At 37.2% G+C, this 17,883-nt stretch overlaps 1 protein-coding gene across 1 annotated transcript; it reads left to right on the top strand.

The window, feature by feature from the left end:
• The first annotated feature begins 11,016 nt into the window (after window positions 1-11,016).
• On the top strand, window positions 11,017-16,963 carry LOC144256935 (uncharacterized). The gene is made up of 5 exons (XM_077802813.1): window positions 11,017-11,228; window positions 13,192-13,243; window positions 13,960-14,036; window positions 14,788-14,819; window positions 16,055-16,963. The coding sequence occupies exons 1-5, from the start codon at window positions 11,061-11,063 to the stop codon at window positions 16,065-16,067; spliced, it is 342 nt and encodes a 113-aa protein (XP_077658939.1). The 5' UTR covers window positions 11,017-11,060; the 3' UTR covers window positions 16,068-16,963.
• Window positions 16,964-17,883: the final 920 nt, after the last annotated feature.

The raw sequence follows: 17,883 nt of genomic DNA, 5'->3' as shown, positions 1-17,883 counted from the left end.
TCTTCTCAGAAGGGGATTGACTTGAGGAAGAGCTGGGGCGGTTACAAATGACTCAGAGATAAACGATGAGTCAATATGTGCTGCTAAAACTGTGTTTAAGTTCATATCAACCTTCGGGATATTGGACTTCTTTGCATCTTGGCAACCATGAGCATATATTGATTAATTTAATGGATTCCTGCTGAGTACAATAATGAAGACAAAGGCAGAATGTTCTTAGTATATTAAATTCTATCAAGCATTATTTCATACTTTGAAAAAAATATTAGATTGAGAAAGCAAGGTTTTAACCATGTTAAAACCATTACTGAAGACCCTTTACAAAGAAAGGGACTCTAATTCTGGATCTGTTTACTCAATAATAAACCAAGACAAAATGACTTTTATTTAAAAAACTGGTGCTGGATGCCTATAGTCTCAGCAATTTGGGAGGCTGAGGTAGGAGGATCGAAAGTTTAAGGTCAGCTTCAGCAATTTATTTGGAACCCTGTCTCAACATAAAAATTAAAAATGGCTGAGGATGTAGCTCAGTGGTAGAGTGCCCCCCTGGGTTCCATCCCCAGCACTGCAAAAAAAAAAAAAAAAAAAAAAAAGTAAATAAATAAATATTGAGAAGAGAAGGCCATCTTTTTGAATGCCACTACTTGGGAAATTATCTAATTACCTTTAGCTCAGGATACATCTTTTTTGGGGAGGATACCGGGGATTGAAATCAGGGGCATTTGATCACTGAGCCACATCCTCAGTACTATTTTGTATTTTTATTTAGAGACAAAGTTTCACTGAGTTGCTTGGCGCCTCATAATTGCTGAACTCACCATCCTTTGAACTCAGCCTCCCAGACTAATGGGATTACAGGTGTGTGCCACTGCACCAAGCAAGATACATCATTTTTAACAAAACACTTTTGGATAAAACTGTATAATAATGACTAATATAATCTATATTATATACATATAATACATGTTATATAATATATAGAATATAATGCATATACTATATTATACAGAACATAATATAGAATATATAATTTAATATATATAACACATAATATAATAATGTAATATAGTATATAATATCTATTATTTATTATATATAATAGGTAACATATAACATCAAGATGCACTGTTCTAGGAACTTTACATATATTTTCTCAGGTCAACCTCAAGATCATTTTATGTGGCAAAATAAAATTATTTTATTTATGACTAATACTATCACCATTTTACAGATGAGGAAACGGGGGCATAGTACAGAGTAAATGGAGGAGCGGGAACTTATTATATCTAAGGAAGTCCTATTCAGTAGGACATTCTCTTTTTTTGCTCTTCCCGCTTGCCTTTTCTAGGTCCCCAGTCTTTTCCAGGAAGAAAGTAAATTCCACCCATTCCCATTGATAGATCTTTGCAATGAAGACGGGTCTAATTTGCGTTGACTCCCAAAGCACCTTTCTGCTTTTTCAGAGTGACATTTCTAGGGGCCATCTGAAAACCTTAGAGTTCTGAAAGGAGAGTGTATTATCCATTAAGGTTTTATTTATCTAGCTGAGATGGATCAACCACTAATTATTTGGGTATCTAAGTGGCTAGAGTGATGACATTTGTGAAAAATAGAAAAATAGGTTCTTAATACATAAAGTTCTGAGTGTCTTCAAGAATGAGTTTATGTTCATGTTGGTGATAACTGAAGTTTTGCATCCAGAACCATCCTAAGGAATATCATAAGGATTTAAGCCTTTGGAAACTTAGGATTATTTTGCTCCAGGTGTAGGAGCAATACCACTTCATTCAGATGTGTTCCACGACTTCAAAATTGTTTACTGTTTCTCCTCATTTTTAACTGCTAACTAAGAGCTTTATATATTTAAGATATTTTAAAACTATGGGCAATCCGTAATAGATCTGTGACTAGAGATTCTGACTTACAAGACATTGGTGTCACACTTTCTGTAGTGCTGGAATTCGTGACATTTTAACACTGGTTCTTACGAGGACTCCAGTGGGAATTTAGAGCTCTTTTTAATGTTTTAAAAAGATGAATAAAGTCATCATTTCTTAAGGTCACCCAAACTAGTTAAATTTCAGTTTATTTGCGTTTATTGGGCTCTATCAAGAGTGTGGTTATCACACTGGTAATTCTAGAAAGGAACTATTTCATTCATCTTTTTTGGAAGAGTGCTCAGGACATGCCTGGCACATGGTAGGAAGCAAACAGTTACTTACTGTAGTGACTACGTGTCAAAAAAACCCCTCTGATTGGCTGCCAACGACGTCATAGAGATTCCTGGGATTTATTAAATGGACCAGATGGTTACCAGAGTGTTATGACATGCTAGAGTTTTAACGACCAAAGTTTTAGCAACCTAACACATAATTAGCATTATTCATAAGTACAGAGTGACTTAAATTTCAGTAAGCATTAATGACAAGGAGCAGTGTTAAAGTATCTGTATATTACTTACATCTCAGATGTGTTGGAAGCAACTAACATTTTTGCTTATTAGCATTACAACCACAGAACTGATATGTGCAATTTTTATATTGTTAAAATTTTGGTAATTATTTTTACCTGAGAAATGTATGGTTTGATTCTGCAAACAGAAAAAAGATAACTCAATCGAAACAAGTGTGATCTCTATGTACCCATTTTGGCCTGACTACAATCTGCTAAGAGAGACATTAAAAGAAATTTCCACCTGATGTGGAAAAGAAGCCTTTCAAGATGAAAGATGATTAAAACAATAATCTTGGTGTAGTACAGACATATAAAATCTATATATACAATATATAATACATCACATCCTTCCCCCCACCCCACCCATCATATTCCTCAAGGTGCAAACTTGAATCCAGCTTTGCCCAGGTCTCCTAGACTCTGGCACAACTAATCAAGAGAAACTTTGTTTCCTGGTGATTGTTTAAGGTGAAGTGAAGGGTCCTAAGACCCAGAAAATGGTGATTGGCAATCAGCAAAGCATTCCTACTTGCTTTCACTAAATATCTTCAAAATTCCTTTCTTAATCACATAATATACTTTGTACTTCTCTTTAAGTCCTTAAATACTGAAATATTGAGCCTTAGCTTCCAAACCAGGAGGTACTCATAAATGTGAGTTTATTTCCTTTTTTATATTTGTAGTTTATCAAGTTTCCAAATACTGAAATATGTAAATATTCCTTTTATAATTAGAGATCAAAACAAGAAGATTCTCTTTTTTATTTTATTTTATTTTTTTTATTGTTGGTCATTCAAAACATTACATCATTCTTGATATATCATGTTTCACAATTTGATTCAGAAGGGTTATGAACTTCCATTTTTACCCCGTATACAGATTGTTGAATCACATCAGTTACGTCAGTTACATTTCCATTGATTTACACATTGCCATTCTAGTGTCTGATGAATTCTGCTCTCTATCCTATCCTCTACTATCCCCCCTCCCCTCCCCAAGATTCTCTTTTTTAAATGATTTTTTTCTTTTAGTTGTTGATGGACTTTAATTTATTTATTTGTATGTGGTGCTGAGAACTGAACCTAGTGTCTCATTCATGCTGGGCTCATGCTCTACCACTGAGCCACAACCCCAACCTAACAAGAATGTATTTTTTTTAAATAACAGAATACAGGAGGGGTAAATAAGGAAACATCTTCACAGCAGTTCTGAGGAACAGATGAAACTCAAACTTAGAAGGTCACGGTTGTCCTTACTACTAAGAATAGCATTATGATAGACTAAGTACAGTTTACAAAGTGCTTTAGTAGCTATGAGAGATGTGTAGTTAAATTCCTACCTAGATTCCATATAAGAGGTGTGAGGAAATCTGTGTATCTGTGAATTTCCCATACACATTCAGTCATTGAGCAAATATTGAACATCTACCATACTCCAGATAAAGGCGAGGTACTTTGAATATAATAGAGAATAATAGTATGGGCATGGTCTCTGTTTTCTGGAAGTTTACCTAGTTCTAATACAAAAGATGGGAAGAAAAGTAAATAATAATAAAAAAACCCCAATAATTGAAACATTGAGTACATGGTAGGAAGGGGTCAGTTCCCTCCAAAAACCACCAGGACCACAACTATAGCTGAGTAAGAGGTCATTGCTCATTGCATCCAGGAGAAGACACGCCATGTGTAATTGAGGAGTGTCTTAGGAAAGAGGGTGTTGGGGGCTGGGGATGTGGCTCAAGAGGTAGCGCACTTGCCTGGCATGCGCAGGACGCTGGGTTCGATCCTCAGCACCACATAAAAATAATAAAAAAACAGATGTTGTGTCCACTGAAAACTAAAAAATAAATATTAAAAGAAAGAAAGAAAGAGGGTGTTGGAAGAACCTGGTTGGGTGACTTGGGGGACAGTAGGAAGGGTATGCTCTAAATTGAATGTTGTCGGAAAGTTGAGGCCATCCTACCCGTGGATGAAGAAGCACCCCATTCTGTCAGCCAGAAAGGGGAGAGTTTGGTATTGAGTGGGTCACATGATATCCTTGTTTTTGTCTGTGCTTGAATCGAATGATGAAGTGAATTTGCTTTGCCTCATTTTGTCATGGTCTCAGAATAACCTTGTCTGAGTTTGATATTTGGTGAGATGATTTATGTCAAAGAATAGAAAAATGTGGCCTAGCTGTAAAATGCCAGGCCAGTTATTAAAAGTCAGTAGCTCCTATTCCCATACCCCCTTTACTCAAGGGAAATAAATAAAAGAACCTTGACACCAAACAACACCCCCCATATTCACTGGGAGTGTTCAGGGATTGCTACTATCTTTCCCAGAATTTGATCCTGAGGAATCTATAGAAGGGCCTCTGAAAAGACATACTAGTCAATGATGAATTGGGTATCTGGTCAATCTATGTAGCAAGAGGTGTGTGTGTGTGTGTGTGTGTGTGTGTGTGTGTTGGTACCGAGGGACATGGACTAGGTGATTTTAATAAAGTCCTCCTCCTTCTTCAAGCCCATGACCCTGACAAGACAACACAGGCAGGTTCAGTGACTAAGCATTCACCCCATGTACCTGATCAAAAAACAGTTCTAACCATCACTGTTTATAGCAAACAGTAACACCGGCTTCACACTCCAAATAAAGAGACAAACGTCAGTGGTGTGAGTCTAGGTGATGCCTGCCATGGTCTTGGCAAGAGTTTAGATAATGGTTTTGAAAAAGTCAGCAACATCATGAAACAGGTCTCATTTCTTCAATCCCCTCACCCTACCTAAATGCACTGCTCCCTCAGCCTGCTATTTTTACCAGAAAGAAACTATATTAGGAAGATGTTTGTGTGCCGTGGATACTGTCTTGAGTGCCATGGCAACCACTTGCTCTTCATCAAGCGTTTTGTGTCATGATTATACATTTAGAAATTCTTTACATGATGCTTAAAGAGATGGGTAAATTTCACTTAACACTTGAGGCCTGGAATTCTTGCTCAGAGACCCACAAAGTTAAACTTAAGTGACAGCAGGATGTGGGGTCAGGAACTGACTATGCTCATGAGAAAAAAAAAGCTTTTTGTTTCACCAAAAATGAGAGGCTTACAGACCTTCTCTAGTTGGCAGGTACAGTGTCCACTGCCACCATCCAACTCTAGAGGTCATCGGGAAAACAACCGAGCTGAGTTAGAAGCCTGCTCTGAGATCCTGACTCTGTTACAAAGCATGCAGCCAAGAGCTTTGAGACTTAGGGGCTGGGGTTGTGGCTCAGTGGTAGAGCGCTTGCCTCGCACCTGTGAGGCACTGGTTTTGATCCTCAGCACCACATAAAAATAAGTAAATGAAATAAAGGTATTGTGTCCATCTACAACTAAAAAAAAAAAAAAAAATTAAGGGAATAAAAGAAAAAAAGAGCCACGGGACTCAGTGGGATCCTGTCTGGACATGAAGAAGGTGGTTTAGAGCTCTCAGATGTCCATCCTGCTGTTTCTGGGTTCAGCACTTCTCCTCCATGCAACCTTGTTCTAGGAGTCTTTCCATCCTATGTTCTTATAGATAGAGCAGCTTGAACTTGAAGCTTGGAACGGAAGCAGACCTGGCTTCAAACCCTTGTTCTGACCACTTACTTACTATGTGTCCTTGGAAAGGTTCTTCGTTTGTGAAATGGATCTTATAATAGTAACCACCTCATAGGACTGTTGGAAGGATGGACATGAGTCTAATATTAGTATCTACCTCATAGGTTATGTTGATTATATGAGACGAGGAAAATAAAACTTGTCTAGTGCTGTGCTTGGCTCATCAAAAGCAATCAATAAGTATCAACAAATATCAATGATGACCTTAAAAGTATTCTATCATACTATTTTTCCCATTAGAATACTTTTAAATGGGTCACACAGCTAGCCAAACTTATAGAATCAAAAACAAACCAAAATGACAATAACCTTATGCAAAATAAGAGAAATCTGAGATGACATTTTCAAAATAATAGTGTACATTCCTTTTTCTAATACTTATTTTTTAGTTTTAGATGGACATAACATCTTCATTTTATTTTTATGAGTATTGAACCTGGTGCCTCATGCATGCTAGGCAAGCACTCTACCACTGAGCCACAACCCCAGCACCAATAGTGCACATTTCTTGACCTCAATTTAACCTCTGTTGCCCAAAGTTAACTGATTTAAACCATTAACCCTCATTATTCAGGCCAGAGGTCCAAGTCATAATGGCTTTTAACATAGTCACTTGCATTAGTTTTATGTTACTATGACAAAATACCTGAAATAATATACTTTAAAGAGGAAAAGGGTTTTTTTGTGTGTGTGTGTGTGCAGGGTCTCAGTGGTTTCAGTTCATAATTGCTTGGTCTGCTGCCTTGGGGCCTGTGGTAGCACAGGACATAATCGAAGGAGCACAAGGTGGAGAAGTTGCTCACCCCTTGGCAGCTAGAAGCAAAGGAAGAAAAATAGTGGGGCTTCCAATATCTCCTTCAACAGCACATCCCCTAACTTCCTTCCACTGGGCCCCACTTCTGAAACATTCTACCACCTCCCAATAGCACAACAGTCACCAAACCTTTAACACATGAGACTTTGGGAGACATTCAAGATTCCAACAAGCACCACCTTAAAAAAAAAAAAAATCCCACTAAATGATAGGGTCCCAGGTCTATGCCTTTAGAGGTAATTTATATCTGGTTAGTGAAGATTCACCTGCATAGATCTCCAGCTTTTCACATTCTATCATACTATTGTTTAGTTTCTCTATAAGCAGCCTTTTCTTATTGTCACTTTCCTGTCCAAAGTTACCTCTACACATAGGTAGAGTCGTATTTGTATGTTTTGTCCAGTTTCATACTGCCTGTCAATCAGTTACAAAACACTATATATTAAACCCATATCACCAGGAACAGTGGGGCATGCCTATAATCCCAGATAGTCAGAAGGCTTAAGATAGGAGGATGGCAAATTTGCTGCCAGCCTAGGCAACTTAGCAAGACCCTGCCTCAAAGTAAAAGATAAAAACCCCTGGGTTCAAAAGGGGAAAAACGAGAGGAAAAAAAAAATGTCATGATTACTTCTGATTCCTCTGACTATAGTTTAAGAAGTCCATTTTAAAATGTACTATGAACATATTATTTATTCAGCCATGAAATAAAAAGTAACAATTAAAAATTCAAACATTATAGAAATAAGTGTCCTATGTGATGGTCCCTCGGATCCCTATTGGAAGTTAAAATCTCTATTAATATAGTATATATCCTTTAAGTTTTTTTCTGTGCATATACAAATTTGATCAGGACAAAGAGACTAAGTGGCTTTAAATAATAAGTGCTAAGGTGAGAAAAGTTTGCACACTGTATGACTCAAAGTGTCTGAAAAGGCAAAACTATAAAAAGTAAGAGATCAATGGTTGCCTGGGGTTTGGGGAAGGAAAAGGAGGTAGGGAAAAATTGGTAAAGCATTGATTTTTTAGGGCAGTGAAACTATTCTGTAAGATATTGTAATGATTGGTATGTGTAATTATATACTTATCAAAACCCATAGAATGTACCACGCAAAGAATACACCTAATGTAAATAGTGACTTCAGTTAATAAAAATGTACAATATCAATATTGACTCACAATTACAACAATGTACCACACTAATAAAAGATAGGGAACTAGGAAGGGGATAGAAAGTTTAAGGAAACTGTATTTTATATTTAACTTTTCAGTCAAACTAAAACTGCTAAGGTGAGAAGTGTAGGTTGTTAGGAAAATTCTGTTCCTTGCAGTCATTCAAGGGTCCAGGTCCCTTCCAAGTCATTGACCTGCCATCTCCAGGTATGATCATTGTGCACATTGTTAGAGAAGGGTCACCATGAAGTTCTGGTTCCAGATGGAGGGAAGGAAGAGGAAAAAGTGAAGGAAGTCCACAGTCCCCCTGGATCCAACCCTACCGACGACTCCCAGGAATATTCTAGTTTGAGAATTCAGTCACTTGAACTAACTGCAAGGAAGGCTGTGAAATGTCTACACAGATGCCCAGGAAGAAGGCAAGAATAGGTTATGGTGACTGATTAACCACACATGCATATACACACATTCATATGAAATATACTTTCTTATATATTCTATATGTGTTTGTGTATATATGTGTACACACACACACACACACACACACACACACACACACATATATATATAACTATACATTATAATTTCAATTACAAAAATAAGGGCCTACTATTTCACAAAATATTTTTTTTCAAATTGACAACTTATTTTGTGCATATTTGTATGACATACAGTTAGTTAATTATTTATGTAGCTATAGGTGACTCTATTTGCAGATTTACCACAATGTATTAACCTATCCCTGATCATAAATTTTCATGTTGCTTCATACTTATCTATTCAACATCTCCAGACTGGTCCATATCCTTTAATTGTATGCTTTCAGAGTGGCCTGTACTTCTTCATTGACAATAAATAATATTTAATTACATAATTGGAATAATTCTTTTTTTGGGGGGCGGTATTGGGGATTGAACTCAGGGGCATTTAACCACTGAGCCAATCCCCAGCCCTATTTTGTATTTTATTTAGAGACAGAGTCTCACTGTGTTGCTTAGTGCCTTGATGTTTCTGAGACTGGCTTTGAACTTGCAATCCTCTTGCCTCAGCCTCCTGAGCCACTGGTATTACAGGCATGTGCCACTGTACCCGGCAATAATTGGAATAATTCGTCATTGATTCTGTGTGTGTGTGTGTGTGTGTGTGTGTGTGTGTGGTTTCATTTTGTTTTTTAAACAGGTTCTTGCTATGTTGCCCAGGCTTGTCTTGAACTCCTAGGCTCAAGCTGTCGTCCTATCTCAGCCCCAAAGTAGCTGGGATTACAGGTTTATGCCACCATGCCTAGCTTATTGATTTCATTTTTAATTTTAGATTAGATATGCAATAAAATAATGAGTTGTGTAAATTGTTTCCTATTGTGAGACTTGGTGAGACTCCTCCATCAAAGTTAGGTCTGTACATAATCTTGTTCACCAATATGTCCCCAGAGCCCAGTGTTGCACATACTATGTAGTAGTAGTACTCTGTAAATTAGTCTGTGTGATGTTGATCACTAAAGATCAAAAACATCTTAGGCTTCTCAGTGTATTTCTGTTCTTAAATTAGAATTGCCTGTACAAGTTCACGAAAATTTTTTATTTGTATATATGTTGCCAAATTGACCTGCAAAGTTTGTATCAATATGCATTTCTCTAAATAGTGAATGAAAGGACCTGTTTTCCATATTTTTTTTAAAAAGTGTAGATTTGTTTTTCAACAAAAATATCTAAGATCAAAAAGAGCAGTTATTTAAAAACTCACTTTAATACATCTCTATGAAGAAATAATAAATGTTAGGAGTTGGGATATAGTTCAGTGGTAGAGTATTTGCTTACCATGTGTGAGGCCCTGAGTTCAATCTCCAGAATTGCAAAAAAAAAAAAAAAAAAAAAAAAAAGTTTTTATTTTGGGGAGAAAGTTGAAAATGTAAACTAAACTCCCTTTAAATGAGAGATTCAGGCCTACTGGACTTTACTTCGTAAATTTTCAATTATTTGATCTTCAACATAGTTCAATGATGTATGGTTTTGTATGCATGGTGTATTATTTCAATTGCTCTTTTTTTTTTGGTCTCAAAAACAAAACAAAACAAAACAAAAAACAAGATTGGGTATAGGAGCGTAGCTCAGTGGTAGATAGAGTGCATGCTTAGTATGGTGTGAGGTGTTAGGTTCAGCCCTAGCACATTCGCGCTCGCTGGCACACACACACACACACACACACACACCCCTAAAATTAAACAATAAATGTTTTAAACTGTTTTTGAAAGTATAAAGTAATAAAGGGCACATAAAGAAAAAAAGCACATACTGCAAGTCTTTGGTTCAAGGAATTTCCATGACTCACTACACTTACATAACTAGTCTCAGATCCAGAAACTATACACTATCAGCCTAACAGAACCTTGAAGCTCAATGACAAGCCTAAATTTTCATTTATACAATTATTTATCTCAGTTGTATCAGCAAATGGATCTTTGGTGATAATAGTGATTTTTTTTGTGGTGTTAGCATGGTTCCTATGAACATGCTATGAACATACTCTACTAGCCCTGAGCTGCACCTCTCGTCATAATGTACATCTTATATGAATATATTTAAGCCACATTTGTGTGTACCTACATGCATTATTGTATAGGGATCCTTTCTGCAGTTTCCTCTTAAATTTCCTTCACCATTATGTATTTTAAGACAGATTGATAGAGATAAATAGAAGATTCCTCATGTCATGGATAGCTAAAATTAAAATCACTGATTACCCTGCACATTCTCTGAGGTTTTTAGATGGTGTCAAAGGCCAGCCACGCAAGTCACCGAAACAGCTGAGGACTCTGTGTAACAGTGAATGACGAAGATGATCCAGGGCCATGGGCTATTATTAGGATGAGCATGTGCTAGATGTGTAAACAGACTATTAAATAATCCCCTTGGACACTGAAGGAGAATAGGAAAAGTGAATATGAGTGGCTGGCACTTCATCTCTCCAAACTGTACTAGTCAGAGTCCAAATCGAGTGTCAGTCCATGTTCAAGTTGCTCTGGGTTTTGGACTCCACTGTTGGCTTCCTGGGCAGTCAAGCTGACAGTGGCTGTGTGTCTAGGAGTGAACCCAATTCACTCCTCTTCACAAAGTGCTCCATGAGGAAGAAAGGAGACATGCATGTAACTCCCAGGAAAGTTCCAGAGACTTCGGTAAGCACACGGCCCTCTTTTTCTCATATATTTTGTCACATTTTACTTTGACTTCAAATGCAATTGCTGTATTATTAGATTTTTTTTTTAAAAGTGTCAGAAATGACACAGCACTTTCAGGATTTTGTTTGGGTGATAATTAATATCTCACATTTGAAGACCCAAGTCTGAAAGACAAGCATCTGTCAGCATTATAAATGGAATCAAAGGCAGATGCTAACGCAACTCTCCCGGGAAACAAAAAAAATTAAAAAAAATTAAAAAAAAAAAATATATATATATATACACACACATACATAACAAATCTACTGTGGTACAATTTGAAATATGATCAGTCTTTGCTCCATTTCCCAACACAGAGCTCCTAAGTCCCCTGAGTGATCAGGGTGATAGAAGCATTAGAAGCATTTTTTTTTTTTTGCCATAATATGTGATTCTCATACAAAGTTGCTAAATCCCTCAGAAATTCCTGAGTGATAGCAGTGTCTTTGTTTCAAGTCCTTTGGATCATATTGAAGTTTATACGTAGTACAGCTGACTTAACATGGTGCCCTTGGTAGACTCAGGATGGGTTAGTCACCAGAAAGTCCAAGTGGCTAGAGCATTAGAGGCTCAGAAGCTTTAGCATCATACACCAGCTTCCAGGAAAGAGGGCCACACTGGAGATTAAACTCTACACAAACCCTTGGACAATTAGATTTGATGAACATGCACCCAGAGAAAGCAGGGAAGCTTCAAGCTTTCTTCATACCTAACCCTACCCATCTCTTCATCCGACTATTCATCTGAATCTTTTATAATATCCTTTATAATGAGTTCTGTGAGCCATCTTAGCAAATTAATCAAACCCAAGGAAGAGGTTACAGGAACCCCAGGTTACAGCCAGTCAATCAGGAATGCTGGTGGTCCAGACTTGGCAATTGGTATCCGAAGTGGGCACAGTCTTGTGGGACTGAGCCTGCCACCTGTGGATCTCCAGATAGAGAGCATCAGAATTGAATGCCAGGACACCCACTTGTTGTCTGCTGGATAATTGCTTGATGTGTGTGGGAAACTCCCACACACCTGATCATAGAAGCCTTCTGTGTTGCATTGAGCATGTAAGTAGAAAGGAAAATAACAGTTTGTTTTTCCCTTAACTCAAACAAAAAGCATTTTAAAAAGCAATAGTTCTAAATGTACCAAATAATTACAAATTTGACTTTCTTTTGTCAGACTTTGGCAACATTCAAAGTGCCGGTGAATGAGAGAAATAGGCTAAGATAGAGTGAAGTTCAGCATAAACCTGAAACATAACAATACTTAAAGAAAATAAAAAATCAACTTCTTGAGTGACATTTTTTTCATATTTTTTTTCTTATTTTATGCTTATGATAATGGAGTACATTAGTTACTGTTATGATTTAATAGCCAAGGACATTGAGTTAAGTTTATCAATCTCAGGCACACATCTGGTGGGAGATAAAAGAACTCAGAATTCAAGTCTATTTGACTCCAAAGGTTGTTCTCTTAAATAGCATGTTCTGCAAAATAACTACATATTCTTTCAGCTCAATCATCCTACAACCTTTGGCTGAAAATGTGAATGGTAATGTGAAAACAGGTCAAAGTCAAAAGTTGGTAGTACTTGTTATGTTCAGGCATACTGCCAAATGTGCCTCATAGATGTCCTCATTGAATCCTGCAGCAACCAGTTTCCCAGAAGTGTACCAGAGGTCAAATGTAAGAGGTAGAGAGGTGGGGTTTGAACACTACAGTCAATCTGACTTTCCCAAGTAGATTTTTATACAGATGAAGTACATCAGAAAAGTGACACTCCTGCTGTTTCAATATGTTTTCTGTTGCTATAACTAAATGCACAACTAGGTAATTTATAAAGAATAAAATCTTCTTCACATAAGTTGTAGAGATTGGGGGTTAAAAGTTGAAAGTCTATATTTGGTGAGGTCCTTCTTGCTGACAGGGACTCTGCAAAGAGAGAAGAGGACAGGACATCATGAGGCAAGACAGAACAGGTATGCTAACTTGGTTCTCTCTTTTCTTATAAAGCCATTAATACCACCATGAAGACTCAGTCCTTGTGACCTTATCTAATCCTAATTAACTTCCAAAGGCTCCACCTCAAGATAGCACTAGCACATGATTTGGGGGATAGAGTTTTGGTGGGAATATTCAAATTATAGCACTAGATTTTGTGCCTGTGTTGTAAGTACAATCCTTGGGGACCTTGGAATCACAAAGTTCTTTTCTGCAGAATGCAGCAGCCCCTATTACTTGTGGGATCAAGGCATGAGTATAAATAGAGGCATACATGCCATATGACTAAATATTTAAATATAAACCAAGCGAACACCTGGTTACACAGGTGATGTTCTGTCTTCCTACCTCCGTGAAATATCTTTTATGATGATCTGGAAGGTCAGGTTTTGATATCTAATTCTCCAACTTCTTGGTATTACAAGCCGCAGGGCCTGACAGCACAGGCCCACACTGGCCCTCCTCTTCCCATGGCATAAAGGATCTCAGTCTATCAGAGCGCTCTGTTAAGCATCACCCACCAGGGCCCTGCTCCTGAGAAGAGGGACCCAAAGAAGTTGGAGCAAACTTTGTAAACCATATTGAGGCATTTGGTCAGGAAATTGGGGAGCAGAAGAGAAGACTAAATCATGGTCTAGAAAGGTGAAATAAGGATGCTGGGTGGGCACATCTTGTTGTCCCATTTTCTTACCAGAAGCTACAGTTGGAGGACAATCAGAGCAACATCTACCCATGTATAGGGCCTTTCCTGCTGAGACCTATGGACAGAAGGTACTACCACTTGTGATCTCAAAGCTAAATTCAAAGTATTCTTTGGACAGCCAATGTTATTTTATTTTATTTGCTTCCAGGGATTGAACCCAGGGATGTTTAACCACTGAGCCACATCCTCAGCTCTTTTTATTTTCAGATAGGGTCTCGCTGAGTGGCTTAGGGTCTCACTAAGTTGCTGAAGCTGGCTTTGAATAATGTTCCTTTTTAAAATAAACTCCAATGTTTTAACTTTGCCTAGTTTCCAAAACATTTAAATTTACCCAATGCTTAAATCCTAGCAATGATTCTTTAATCCTTTTTTTTTTTTTTTGTCTCTCTCTCTCCACAATTATCTTTCACTGCACACTGCTCCAAAGTCTCTTACCACCCTCCTCCCAATAATGGAAGACAATTCTCCCCCAAACCTTGGCTTCATTCCTTGCTTTCCTACCCCACTCCCCTCCTTCTTTCTTCTTTTCTTCCCTCTCACTTCTCTTTTTCTTCCTAGCTTTTTATTGCGGGACCCACTTAGCCTCCCTTAAGAAAAATTCCCTCTTCTTCCAGTTCAGGCTCTACTCACCTTCAGACTCCACATTACAGCTACTTCTAACCAAGGAAGAGAGGGCTACTTTGGAGTGGAGGGACATAAAGACAAGGCCAGGGGACAAAAGGCACATTCTCTGGGGTAGGATGTTGTGGGAGGTTGGGGTGTAGAAAGTTGATAAGGAAAGAAAGAGCAACTTTTTTTATTTTATTTTTTTTTTTGCAGGAACCTAAAAGAAATCCCAAAGTAAGCCTCGGGTAGGTTCAAAATAAATATATTTTCTTTTCTTTTTTTTGGGGGGGGGGGCGGGGGAGCAAAGGGTACACTGAAAACTTGTAGAATTGAAACTCAGGGAAATAATTTTAAATGTATATGTTGACTTGCAGGAAAAGTATGTATTTTTACTGCTCTGTTGGATTTCTCACCCACTGTATGCTTTTGAATGTTTTATTTTTTTAAAATGAGAACAAAAAAAAATCATTCTTAAAAGGCAGATATACCTTTAACACTGCAGAACACATAGCTGGGGAATCCAAAGTAATATTACTAGCTATACAACATTGAGAGAAACGTCTGTGTGTCTTAAGTTCAAGTGATTAGGTGGTTTTTCTTTTGAATTTTGAACATTTTCCCAAATATAAAAATACCAGGTTTTGATTGCATTGTTAGTTTACATAAGTTAATATTTTAAATAATAATAGCATTGTTCTTAAGATATGTGCTATCAGAGGTTGGTGTTTTAATAAGTGAGCTTGCTCTTCTACTGATATATTTTTTTCTTCCAGGAAACAATTCTGGAATTTGATTTTGAATGATATTATGAAAATAAGGATTGATCAATATGCACATGATTGGTGGATAAAATTTTAAGAATATTTTAAATCCAATAAATAAGGAACCTCTGCCATGTTTTAAAGTCTTTAACCTGCATTCTGAGGGAAAGCTTGTTTATCTGTTGTAGGTTTCTTAGGAAACTGCTAGAAAGAGGATATCAGGTTTCTGTAAAATGAAGCCAAAGGCAACGTTTTTCAGTACTTTTAAGTACAAAGTACTTCAGCTTTATCAGGATAGTGTTGCTATTGTGGGTTGTTTGGTTAATTCTAGAGTCAGCGGTAATATATATTTGCATCAGCTATTTTGGGACTGCAATTTTGCAATAACTAGACCTTAAGACGTGAATGCGCAGTGGGTCACATATGAATCATCCTTATACTTCTTTCTAAGATAAGTTTCTGCAGTTTTGAACAGTTCCTCTGCCAAAAATGACACTCAGTGGGTAGTCAGTTTTGAGACCTTTTGTCCCACTACATGAAACGTGGTCCAAAAAAGGTTTAAAACATGACCCTATAATATTCAAGACTTGGCATCTTCATTGTTGTTTGGGAAGTCTTATAAATTCCAAGAGGTATCCACAACGCTTAGAGCTGTGCAGTAATTGCTCCCCTAAATTTGGTACTAATCATATCTTTTCAAATACTATATTTAATTCTAGGCTTTGCATCTAAAAGAAGACGGAAAACTTGGAGAGAGTTTAAAGGAAAGCCATAAAAATGATTAAAGGTTTGGGCAACAAGTCTCATGAGGAAAGCTTAAAGAGGTTTTCCTTATTCCTGCTGTGGTAGAGAGGAGCTTAAATTTGATGAAAGTTTTCAACTGAAGGGCAGCTACTGTCTTTGCTACATTGTAGAGAGAAATGAAGTTAAATATGAAATTCCCTGACAATGCAATGATTTACCCAAAAGCCCCATAAACAAAACTTTTATAAAAGACCATTAGATATAGGGTAGATTTTGCCAGGTGTGGTGGTGCATGCCTATAATCCCAGCAGCTTGTGAGACTGAGGCAGGAGGATTGCAAGTTCAAAGCCAGCCTCAGCAATTTCTCAAGGCCCTAAGCAACTCAATGAGACTCTTTTTTCTAAATAAAATATAAAAAAGGGCCAGGGATGTGGCTCAGTAGTTAAGCACTCCTGTTTTCAATCCCTGGTACAAAAAAATAAATAAATAAAAGGAAAATAAAGAAAGAAATAGGGTAGATTTAAAAAACAGATCTACCATATGATCCAACTCTCCCACTCCTGAGTATATGTTTGAATCAAAATCAGCATACTGAAGAAATACCTATATGCCCATGTTTATTCACAATAGTTAAGATATGCAGTCAGCCTAGATGCCCATCAACAGATGAATGGATGAAGAATGTGTTGTACATGTGAACAATGGAGAATAATTCAGCCATAAAGAATAATGAATCTTGTCACTTCATCCAAATAGAAGCAACTGGAGAACTTTATGTTACATGGTGAAATAAACCACGAATGTCCACTCTCCTATGTGAGAGTTCATGAAAAGATGACCTGAAGAGAAGAGTTATTACTAGAAATTGGAAAAGGTAGGGGAAGGAAGGAGGGTGCATTAAGGGGGGCTGCACTTGATCAGTGCATGCCACACACATATATGGAAATATCATGCCAAACCCATTAATAGGTACTATTAATACTATTAATATAAGTTGGAAAAGCAAGCCAGAAAAACATGGGGTTGATTTTCAATTGTCAGGTAGACAAAAGGTTTGATTTACCTGACAGTTAGAAAATATAGTCAATGTCTTCTTGAAATTTCTTTTTTCTCATGATCTTAAAATAATTTCCATTTGTATAAGTGACTGGTTAATTCTGTGCTACAAATTTCAACCTCAAAGTACTGTTTAAGACCTCAGTTAAGCTCTGGGGACAGATGAGTAATAATTATGATAGTGATCTAGTAAAAGTGATTCAATAATGATAATGATAAAATTGATGAAGGTAAGAAAATGTCCATCCAGTTCTGTTCATGTTTAGACCAATTTATTTATTATTAGAAAATATCATGTCCCTAGTTGCAGCTTGGCTTCATTGATATCTCTATAAGACTTGGGGCAGAGTACAGCAGGTAAGGCAGGAGGGTTTCAAGTTCAAAACTAGACTCCACAACTTAGTTAGGCCCTAAGCAACTCAGTGAGACCTTGTCTGTAGGTAAAATACTTTTTAAAAGGGTTGGGGATGTGGCTTAGTGGTTAAGTGCCCCTGAGTTCAATCCCTGGTACCAAAAATAAAATAAAATAAAATAAAATAAAGACTTGGGGAAAATCATAGGGAATTATGCTTATTAAAAATTTTAATTAGGGCCAGGGTTGTGGCTCAGTGGTAGAGTGCTTGCCTAGCACGTGTGAGGCACTGGGTTCGATCCTCAGCACCACATAAAAATAAATAAAGATATCATGTCCATCTACAACTAAAATTTTTTTAAAATTTTTTAATTATTGCTAGAGACAATATTTATG

The sequence above is a fragment of the Urocitellus parryii genome, chromosome 9, assembly GCF_045843805.1.
Source record: "Urocitellus parryii isolate mUroPar1 chromosome 9, mUroPar1.hap1, whole genome shotgun sequence".
NCBI classification, from domain to species: Eukaryota; Metazoa; Chordata; class Mammalia; order Rodentia; family Sciuridae; genus Urocitellus; species Urocitellus parryii.
The sequence above is the reverse complement of the archived record's forward strand: the minus strand, read 5'-3'. Positions and strand labels throughout refer to the sequence as shown.